Source organism: Vipera berus (genome assembly GCF_964194415.1).
Source record: "Vipera berus genome assembly, chromosome: Z".
Lineage (NCBI taxonomy): Eukaryota > Metazoa > Chordata > Lepidosauria > Squamata > Viperidae > Vipera > Vipera berus.
In genome coordinates this window covers 25037750-25049847 of record NC_138205.1, presented here as the reverse complement: position 1 = coordinate 25049847, position 12098 = coordinate 25037750, and the positions used below count along the sequence as shown (strand labels likewise).

Below are 12098 nucleotides of genomic sequence, written 5' to 3'. Positions count from 1 at the left end.
TGGCAAATAGATGGGGAAGAAATGGAGGTAGTGACAGATTTTGTTTTCCTGGGCTCCAAGATCACTGCAGATGGGGACTGTAGCCAAGAAATTAAAAGACGCTTGCTCCTGGGGAGGAAAGCCATGGCAAATCTAGACAGCACACTAAAAAGCAGAGACATCACCCTGTCAACAAAAGTGCGTATAGTCAAGGCTATGGTCTTCCCAGTTGCAATGTATGGCAGTGAAAGCTGGACCATAAGAAAGGCTGAGCGCCAAAGAATTGAAGCCTTTGAGCTATGGTGCTGGAGAAGACTCCTGCGAGTCCCTTGGACTGCAAGGTGATCAAACCGGTCAGTCCTAGAGGAGATCAACCCTGACTGCTCTTTAGAAGGCCAGATCCTGAAGCTAAAACTCAAATACTTTGGCCACCTAATGAGAAGGAAGGACTCACTGGAGAAGAGCCTAATGCTGGGAAAGATTGAGGGCAATAGAAGAAGGGGACGACAGAGAATGAGGTGGTTGGATGGAGTCACTGAAACAGTAGGCGTGAGCTTAGATGGACTCCAGAAGATGGTAGAGGACAGGAAGGCCTGGAGGAACATTGTCCATAGGGTCGCGATGGGTCGGACACGACTTCGCAACTAACAACAACAACAATCCTCACTTCAAGAAACAGCAATAGAAACTACACAAGATGGGATCAATTACACATTGAAAACATACATTCTTTATTTAGGCAATTGAATCTGGTTTTCTTGATGAAGATGCTTGTTTTATTTTAGCATGAACTTCTGCAAAATCAGAATGAAGTTAAATAGTTTAATTTAAACTAAATATGACTTTTTATGGGGGATGTAAAAGAGCCTTAGAAGAAAGATATTTATTAGAAGAAAGATATTTCCTTAGTGCTGTTTTGATCTGTTTATTTCTCAGAGTGTAGATGATTGGGTTCATCAATGGTGGAACCACAGAATAGATTGCAGAAGCTACCAAGCTAAGACTATGTGATGAGTTTGAGATAGGCTTCAGATAGGCAAATGAAGTCGTAAAAAGAAATAAGGAGACTGCCAGGAAATGTGGTGAACAAGTGGAGATGGTTTTCTTCTTTCCCTGCTTGGAGGGGATTCTTGTCACTGTTCTGAAGATTTGTGCATATGAAAAAATTATGAAAGAAAAGCTTATGAATGATAAACATGCACCAATGAGGTGGACCACACTTTCAATAACATAACTATCAGAACAAGATACCTTAAGTAACTGTGGGATTTCACAGAAAAATTGATTAATGACTTTTGAACAGAAAGTCATTGTAAAAGTGCCAACAGTGTGCAACAGTGCATACAAAAGAGCAGCAATCCATGAAATAACTGCCATATGGACGCAAGCCTCTTTATTCATCACAGTTTCATAGTATAAAGGACTACAGATGGCAACATAGCGATCATATGCCATTACAGTGAGGAGAGCAAAGTCACTTGCCATGAAGAAGATCAGGAAAAATACTTGGCTGACACATTCAGAATAAGAAATCCATCGTGTATTAAAAAGTGAATTGAATATAGATTTAGGAATAGTGACAGAAACAAACCCTATATCTGCAAGAGATAAATTCATCAGAAAGAAATACATGGGTTTATGAAGGTGGCATTCAAAACCTATGGTGATAATGATAAGACTGTTCCCCACGAGAACTCCTAAATATATGGCAAGAGAAATCACACTATATATAATCTGAAGATCTCGTATTTCAGAAAACCCAAGAAGGAGAAATGCATTCACTCTGGTTGTGTTGGACATTCCACCTTAATATTCACTGTGGGTAAAAGAAGAAATATAAAATAATTGTAGAAACATCTTTATTTGTTCAACATTCTAGTTAGCCAAAGAAGAACTCAGTCTAAGTGATTTTATAAACCAGGGCTATATTGCATAAGATGAAGCTGCAACTGGTCAGCAGAACTTATGGATGAATAAAGACCTGAATCAAAGCCAATGAGTCTAATGACATAGTAGACAAATAATTGGATAAATCCAACAAACACAACACTAATAAACAGTAATGGGCACCAGGGACCAGTTCAGTAGAGAAAGGTTGTTCCACGGACTGGAAAGTGTGCAGTTTTGTGTGCTGCCTGCATCCCATGGATGGGGCTTCGCTTGTTTGTGCAGACCAGTTGCTGGCATGCTGTGGCCCGGTACTGGTCCACAGAGTGGGGGTTGGGGACCCATGTCCTAGGTGAACATGCAGAAGACAGATAAAGCAGATCAGCTGAATATTGTTGAGGGCTTATATATTGGGTCTATCATGTACAATAACTACTTCCTCTGTCAACAAACAACATGTATTACCTAATATGAAAAATATTACAAGATTGCATTGTTACTTGAAATATGGAAGTATACATTCAGATGAATGTCACATTAAGAGCCTGAAGTGCAAATGTGGCATGTATTTTTGTCATATGTTTCACCAGAACACATATGAGTTATGGACAGATATTGAGAATCTGATTTCTTGAGCTTTTCTTAATTAATATTACTAAATTCTAGAACTATATTCTTAAAAATAGTCCAACTATAGGTCAATTGTTCATAGACAACTCTTACAGCTCTGTAATGTGGAAAATAAGGAAAATAAACACTTAGTATTTTTCCCTGAAAAATAGTAGTGGTATTGTATACATATGTAAACCAAACATTGGTTAGAACAAGCATGTTAGAAAATTTCAATGATACACCAAATTTAAGGTATAACCATTGGGGGGGGGATGATTTGATTTATTCTTGATCATTTTTTGGATCTTTATGAAACTTTTTGTTTCCAGTAATAAAAACAATAAAAACAAAATGTATCATTGTTATGTATTGTAATTGTTTCTAAGGAACCACAAAAGAGAGAAGTAGTTCTTGAATTTATGGAAATTCAATATCTGCTCATTGAAGCAAGACAGATGGTCCTTCTGTCTGTCTGTCTGTCTCTCTCTCTCTCTCTCTCTCCCTCTCTCCCTCTCTCCCTCCCTCTCCCTCTCCCTCTCCCTCTCCCTAACTTAACAGTTGTTATACATGCATGTCTAGAATAGAATAGAATAGAATAGAATAGAATAGAATAGAATAGAATAGAATAGAATAGAATAGAATAGAATAGAATAGAATAGAATAGAATAGAGCTGGAAGGGACCTTGGAGGTCTTCTAGTCCAGCCTTTCTTTCTGAGCAATCAATGTTTAATTAGCCTGGGACTATTTTGGCTTCTTTCCTTTTAAACATACTCTCTGTATATTTTCTTTTGCCCAAAATAATCTGAAATATTGTCAAGCTAGGATTTATATTCAATGATTTATACACATAAAACCCTTAGCTCAGAAGAACTGAAAAGTTTAAGTGTAACGTTCAGATTCTTAAATACTGGCTTGGATATAAACTACCATTAATTGAAACATATTTTTACACCTTTGAAAACATTTACAGCTGTAATATAATGTGTACACATAAAACATCACATTATTCATGCTACACAAATGATTGAAAGAAAGAATGGTGGAAAGGGAGAAGAAGAGAATGATATGCTCAGAAAGGCAGGAGGAGAAGAAGAGGAATAAGATTCGGGTTTCCGACTTACAAAAAATGTTTTTGTCATCTCTTTCACCTTATTTTTTTACTTAGCAGTTTATAATCACAATTTGTTTCCCTTTTTTCATCCTTCTATGACTAGTGCACATGGTATATAAATTAAGGAATATCTATCTGACCTTCTAATGCAATATAGCTCTGGGTTTTGTTCACTGATACTGACATTTTTACTCCCTAGAGCTCTGACTAATTTAGAAGAAATTGATGATAAATAATTACTGTACAATGGGGATAAAGCAAAAACCATTAAAGAGAGATACTCATTGGTATTAAGGACTTGGATTCATGTGGTCCCCGAAAGCCTTAGCTATGGATCTTACAGCCTCTTCAAAGGTTGCCACCAAACTGGGGAAATACACTTATTAAACTGTATGGTATTGCATTGTAGCATGTACTATTTTGTCTAGATCATTCCTAAAAATTGAAATGTGTTCTTTAAGTGCACCATTTGAAGGCAGAACATGATGCACATCCTGAAAATCTGTGTTCTGTTTGACAAAGTGGCAAATTAGGTTGCCTAGAAGTTGAAAAATCTTTCACAATCCCCCAATATCATTTTTTCCTCAAAAATAGATATCTACATGACTAATTCTATGTAATTAGGATTGTACTATATGCAGAATAAATTATTATTACATAGTAGAACATAATCCAGAAGTGTGAAAAAGGTACTACAATAGCCAGCCTTTTATATATAAGGGACGCGGTGGCTCAGTGGGTTAGGACGCTGAACTTGTCGATCGGAAGGTTGGCAGTTTGGCGGGTCGAATCCCGAGTGCCGCGTAGCAGAGTGAGCGCCTGTTACTCGTCCCAGCTTCTGCCCACCTAGCAGTTCGAAAGCATGTAAAAAATGCAAGTAGAAAAATAGGGACCACTACGGTGGGAAGGTAACAGCGTTCCGTGCTAGTCATGCCGGCCACATGACCACGGAGACGTCCTCGGACAAACGCTGGCTCTTCGGCTATGAAACGGAGATGAGCACCGGCCCCTAGAGTCGGAAACGACTAGCACGCATGTGCGGGGGAACCTTTACCTTTACATATATATATATATATATATATATATATATATATATATATATATATATATATATATATATATATATATATATATATATGTGTGTGTGTGTGTGTGTGTGTGTGTGTGTGTGTGTGTGTGTGTGTGTATTAAGTGTTTGTTAAATATTTTAGAATACCTTGCTAGGCCCCAAACACGGGACAAATCTTATTCCTGTTTCAGCCTAACCCAAAGCCATCCACAGGCTGTAGTCACAGCAGTGACAGCTCATATTTGTGTAATTTTTTTTTTGGATTGCTAACAAAGAATTAAAGGGAGACTAATATGGCACTTTCAAACTCATTTGTTCTCATCAGTCAGCCATACCCTTCTGAGGTTAGAACAATTGCCTAATGTGCAATCAGCCCAGGTTCGAATCAGCCTGTGGATGGCCTTGGGTTAGGCTGAAACAGGCAATAAGATTTGACCCGTGTTTGGGGCTTACCAAGGTATTCTAAAATACTTAACAAACACTTAACACATATCTCCCTTGCCTCTCAGCTAACAAAGCGAGAAAGAGCCTGTGGCCTAGAGGTTAGAACAATTGCCGAATGTGCAATCGGCCCAGGTTCGAATCTCAGAAGGGTATGGCTGACTGATAAGAACAAATGAGTTTGAAATGGCCATATTAGTCTCCCTTTAATTCTTTGTTAGCAATCCAAAAAAATTACACACATGCACACACACACACACACACACACACACACACGTTTGTATGTGTGTGTGTGTGTGTGTGTGTGTGCATGTGTGCAAATTTTTTGGATTGTGTATATGTGTGTGTTTGTGTTTGTTTGTGTGTGTGTGTGTGTAAATTCTTTGGATTGCTAACAAAGAATAACCAAAAAGGCTTACCAACGGTTTTTCAAACCTTCAATGCTTTCTCTGATGATGCTGGCAGAGGACCAGTGAAAGCTTAGATTAGGTACATATGCTTTAAACAGTTACTTTTTATGGCTTATTATAATCTTTTAGCAATAAACGACTGTTTTTATCCATCCTGGTGTTTGAAGATTTTATACTTTAAGTAAATATGCCTGGGATTCATAGTTTTAAAATTATTACACACACACACACACACACACACACACACACACACACACACTTCATTGTAAAAGTTCTGTGAAGATACATTATTGTCCTTGGTAACAGTGATAATACTATGGGACAAATGCAATGATTGAAAATAAGATCAAGCTTTTGGATAATTTGAAATTCATTCTTCCTTCAAGAAAATAAAAAGTTATAATTATCCTTTTTCTAAATTAAATTGTTAAATTGTCTTTAAAAAGGAATGCTGATATACAATGTCTGTAAATGCTCATTTAAAATTTATTTCTTCCACAAATGCTCTGAAGAATTGACATGATTTCTTTGTTCCTTATGCTATAAATAATGGGATTCATTAAAGGAGGTAAGATGGAATAAATCACACTAAGCACTAGGCCCATTTTTCCTGAGATTGTTGAAGATGGTCCCTTATAAGCAATGATTCCTGTGAAGACAAACAAGAAAAGGACAAGAAAGTGAGGAAGGCAAGTAGAAGTGGCTTTCTTCCTTCCCTTTGCAGAGCGGATTTTCACCACAACTCTAAAAATCTTCAGATAGGAAATGATGATAAAACAGAAACACCCTACACCAAACAACATGGCCAAACTAATCACTTGATCTTCAAGAATGTAGGAGTTGGGGCAAGAAAGCTGTAGAAGTGGTGGGATTTCACAGAAGAACTGGTTGATAAAGTTGGAGCAGAAGGTAATTGTAAATGTGCAACTGCTGTGTAAAACAGCATAAAAAAGGCTCACAATCCATGCAACAGCCACCATTTGAATGCAGGCTTTTTTGTTCAGATAGTATTCATATTGCAGTGGGTTGCAGATAGCAACATATCGATCATAGGCCATGATGGTCAAAAGGAAGAGTTCTGAATTCCCAAAAAGGGCAAAGAAGAAGACTTGGGCCACACATTCACGATAGGAAATTTGCCAGGTAGCCATTAATAAATTAGCTATGGCCTTAGGGATAGTAACTGAAATATAGCCAAGCTCAATGATAGATAAATTTGTCAAGAAAAAATACATTGGCTTATGAAGAGTATGGTTAAATGCTACAACAACAATCACCAGAAAATTTCCAATCAGTGTAGTCAGATAGATGATGGAAAAGGCCACACAGTATAAAATCTGTAGTTGCCGGACTTCAGAAAATTCTAAAAGATGAAATTCAGTCACAATACTTTGATTAGACATTGCTTTTTTAGAATTCAGTACAGCACCTGTAGTGGATAATGGGGAGGGGGAAAGGAGGTAGGAATAGTAGAATATGCATTCAATACAATTGAAAGAAATATTTTAAAAAGCAAAGATTGGATCTTTCTTAATGTAATTATTTACAGTTTTGAAGATGGGTTTCTAACTAATTAATAAACTTTATGTACTACTTAACTAGCCAAAAATTACAATAGCCTACAAAACATAAGATTGCCTTTGTGAAAAAGAATACGAGAATCAAGATTATAACAAAGCTGATATACTTAAAAGAAAAGCATTTAAAAAACAACATTGATAATGAATCAATATAACTGCCCAGACTTTCTAGGTTGGGCAGTATAATTATTCAATATATTATGGTTGATTTGCACAGTCAGCCAGATGTTTAAACTGGACCTGGCATTTTTGTCTACCTACTGAGTTGTTCCTAAGGATCTGGGATTGTTATTGCTGTGGAAAAGGATGAGCTTGGTTTGGAAATATATGTATGCAAATATACATAGAAAGGATGTCAGAAGATTTCTATAAGTAAGCTTTTCCCCATCAACTCTATAAGTACGTAGGTATCTGATTCCTAATTCATTCAACTGGAGTGCAATTTAGAAACATTTATTATTCTTTATTTTATTGACCCCTATAGGTCTTAAAAATAAATAGTATCTCTCCTTAGCCTGTTTTCTATTGGAATAAAAAAAAATCCTGTCTTCTTTTCAACCACATATACCTTTTGCCTTTCTGTAGCTATTATTAAGTTTTATGCATACATGCATGTTCTGTGCTAAGTATAGATTCTGCAAATGAATTGAAAGATCACAATTAGGATTAATTCAACATATTTTTAAACAAGTTTACATTTAAGTCTGCAACTTGTCAGTGTCAGGACCCACCCCAAACCACGTCTTAGGAAGACAAAATTCTTGGAGTCAAATCTATTCCAAAAAGAATCTTTACTATGACATGCTTGGTTGTAGGAACGAGACAGGACTTAATATTATTCCACGAGGTAAACCCTTATAAAGAATTCCTGGTTTAACCCCCCTTAACCCCCATTTGGTCAGTCCCCCATCCTTTCTCTCGTATCCTCCATCTCGTGGGAAAAAGGAACTTAGGACCCTTCATGTTTATTGCTCTCTTCCGTGACAAAAACCAGATGCTAGCCCCCCCTTTTGTTTCCCCAGTTCAAACGGCTTCTCCTTTCCTTTGAAATGCCTATTGCCAGTTCAATACACATCTATTCTCTTCTCTTCGGGAGATGGCAGAATCCATGGAATAATGTTTGAAACATTCCATTTATGAATATGATATAAATGGATTCTGACAGTCAGATTGTATCAAAAGGCAGATAATTCAGTCACTGAAAATCTGCAATTGATATCCTTATAAAATTTAGGGAAAAAAGTGCCAGATATGGAGTGTGTTAATTATGCAAAACAAAATGCCATGTACTTAGTTTCTGCTTGTGAGAATTAAGTTGTCACAGAGCTTTTAGAAAATCCAGATAAGAATAAATATTTTGAAAATATGATATATTCTTGCTATGTCCATTGTATAAGATAAAAGAACATATGTAATTAAAGGGAGAAAGGGGGATGAAAATCCAGCGTTCTATAACCAATATTGTGAACTTTGAAATCCTTTGAAACAGGCTTTTTAAAAAAATCTCAAGACATGTAGTTTTTAATTGTCCACTATTGATCCATCTTTATCATTTCAGCCCACATAATATTGGGCCATGTATATCCAAACATGGGGAGAAAACAACTCAATCAATCAACCTTCTTTTAATGTCTTCTCCTACCAGAAGAATGCTATTGCTTCTTTTTGTGTTGCAGGCTAAAACAAAAGAGTTATATTTTCACCAGATGGTTCATAGGATTTTACAGATAGGTTATCTGTCATTCTCTAGTACTGTATTTTTTATTATTATTATTTATTGCATTTATATACCGCCCTTTCCCTGAGGACTCAGGGCAGTTTACAGGGAGTTTTCCTTAAATCTTTCTTTGAATTTTCCTGATCAATTAAAAGTGTTCAGTTTCATGGTTTGATTTGGAGGAAAATAAATTTTAATTCCAGGAAAATATCTGTCTGCCTCTCTATCATCTATCTATCTATCTATCTATCTATCTATCTATCTATCTATCTATCTATCTATCTATCTATCTATCTATCTATCTAATCTATCATCATCATCATCATCATCATCATCATCATCATCATCATCTATCTAAAAACACTTAAGTTCTTAGCATTAGCTTTGCTTTTACTTGTAACCTTTTTACATCTAATAAAATATATTAAAAGATAATAAAAGATAAAATATTATTTTAAAATATTACTATTTTACTGCTATTGTATTTTGTTTGGTTGTAACAATCAACTAGCTATCTAGCTATCTAACTATTTATTTAGCTACCTAGCTATCTAGCTATTTATATCTCTATCATCTATCTGGAAAATAAATATATAATTGATGTCTATAGGTTAGAAATAAAAATAGGAAACTCTTACCCAGATTCCAGAGGTAAGAAGTTGTTTATTCCTTTCATTAACTCAGATGTAAGAAACTCAATTAAACAAAGAATCAGGTGATAACTACAAAATACTGCATTAAAAAAATGACTGAATTTTTAAAAAATCTTTCTGAGCTATTATGTCATTTCTTTTTATTTGCATTATTCTTTTGAAATAACCAGCTATCTAAAAATGTACAGTGTATCTACTAGCTAGCTATTCCATTCTAAAGCAGATTTTTACATAGTCATACTTCTTTTCTTTATCTTTTTAATACTTTAATATTTCTGCATCTCAGACTCTGTTTTCAAAATTAACCCATAGCAGTATATTATATTTCCTGGAAAATTTTATGTGTATCTACATACTCATCTGGTTATACTGAAAGACATATTTGCTCTACTTTGCCAAATGTCTGTGTAATAATGTCTCAGATAAAACTGCATCAGAAATATGTTTTCCAGGAAGCTTTATTCATGTATTTTCCAATGACCATTTGAGATATTTACCCAGGAGCTTAAACTACAATATGAGGGATTGCCCAGAGGAAAATGGAAATGTGATGAAATGGCTAGAGAAACAAGGCACACAAGAAAACACAGTAAAGACATATTGACTCAAGTTTATGTTTGAATTAATCACTTCTCAAATCTGGCATTATTTAATGTTATAATTGGCCTCCGGGATAATAAAAAAATATGTGAATTATCTTGAAGAGGTACAGAATGCTCTTTCTAATGCTATGAATATTTAGAGTGTGTGTGTAGCATGGTGGATTAAATACCGGTAGTGATTTTGATGAAACCTAAATTGCAATACTAGAAGAGAGAAGGGAGAAATGGCTGTTAAATTCCAGGGAGTTTGGGGGTGGGGCATTAACTCCCTATAAAAAAGTCAGTGAGTAAAGAGTGGAAAAAGACTGCTGCATGGTTGTTGCTTGTTCCATTATTAGATAGAAATAATAGGTTTCTGCATTACCTCTTTAACCTTTTAACCAATGAATTTGATTGTGATGAATTATGATGATGATGTTAGGGTGTCATTCTTGCGGGGGATGAGCAAAGGGTGGGGATAACTAGTGTGGGAATCAAATAATTTAACAACTGGTTCTCTGCAGGAGGGAAGGTGGGGGAGGCGCTGCCACAAGGCAGGTGAGGGAGGGGTGGAGCTACCTCATGCAGCTCACAACTGCTTACTGTGCTGAAGGACCCCCGCAGTGAGGCCTACCATTCCCCAATACCTGTTTCATGGTGACTTCTGTCACTTTCTCCTTTTTCCTCCTCCTTTGAACAGCCATTTGCTCCCATTGCTGCTTTTTTAGTCCCAGATCTCGGTTTGTCCGGAGCCTGTGGAGAGGGTCTTTGGAAACAAAGCTGCTCAGTGATTGGGTAGGGTGGGAACCATTCTCTTCACTTTTTGACCAGCTCTGAAATGGGCTGGAAGGAGCAATCTGAGGAATACAATCCGGCAAGCAAGGGGATTGGAGGCATGTGAATGAACACTAGTCTGGCATCTCAAAAAAACCCAGGGTTTTGAAGTATTTCTAGCAGGACTACATGCCTATGTAATAGCTTTGTTCCCTATGTCATCTGTCTGGTAAACTCGCAAGGTTCGTTTTTTCTTGCCGTGCACATATATGAATAACCCAAACTAGACTGTTGTTTCTCTGTGTCATATAATATATGTGGGTATACATTTATTTATTTATTTATTTATTTATGTATTTATTTATGTATTTATTTATTTATTTATTTATTTATTTATTTATGTACATATGTCATATTTATATCAGAGGGGGTGACCCTTTGAGAGCTGTATGCAACAAAATGCAGATTAGTGTACATTCAAAGTAACAATAAAGTTATTCCATTCCATTCTATTCTATTCTATTCTATTCTATTCTATTCTATTCTATTCTATTCTATTCTATTCTATTCTATTCTATTCTATTCTATTCTATTCTATTCTATTCTATTCTATTCTATTCATGTTTGTTTATTGCATCCTGAAAAGACAAAATTGCCTGCCAATTCAAAGCAAAAATGTAATAATTTAATCTCTAATATGGACTATAAGGGACGCGGTGGCTCAGTGGGTTAGGACACTGAGCTTGTTGATCAGAAGGTCGGCAGTTTGGCGGGTCGAATCCCAAGTGCCACGTGACAGAGTGAACGCCTGTTACTCGTCCCAGCTTCTGCCAACCTAGCAGTTCAAAAGCACGTAAAAATGCAAGTAGAAAAAGAGGGACCACTCCGGTGGGAAGGTAACAGCATTCTGTGAGCCTTTGGTGTCTAGTCATGCCGGCCACATGACCACTGAGACTTCCTCGGACAAGCGCTGGCTCTTCGGCTTTGAAACAGAGATGAGCACCGGCCCCTAGAGTTGCACACATGTGTGGGGGAAACTTTACCTTTTTTTATGGACTATATGAAAATGTCTGGTTTGCCAAGCCAGCTGGCATGGATGTCTGGAGGATGGCTCTTGTCTTCCACATCTAGTTTTGCATCACTGGGGGGGGGTCCTAAAAGGGCTGAAGAGTCACCCTGGAGGGGCAACCAGAAAGAAGGGGCTTTTGCAGAAATGTGGGGGAGCCCCAACCCCCCTGTTAGTGCCTGCATTCCCTTCATCCTGCCGGACAAAAGACTGGCCA

The 12098-nt window shown here is 36.7% G+C and overlaps 1 protein-coding gene across 1 annotated transcript; it reads right to left on the bottom strand.

Moving 5' to 3' along the window:
• Positions 1–825: 825 nt before the first annotated feature.
• On the bottom strand, positions 826–1779 carry LOC308678754 (olfactory receptor 14A16-like; the record flags this gene model as incomplete). Its single annotated transcript, XM_081345986.1, has 1 exon — positions 826–1779. One exon carries the CDS (start codon positions 1777–1779, stop codon positions 826–828), a length of 954 nt encoding a protein of 317 aa, XP_081202112.1.
• Between the last annotated feature and the right edge of the window lie 10319 nt (positions 1780–12098).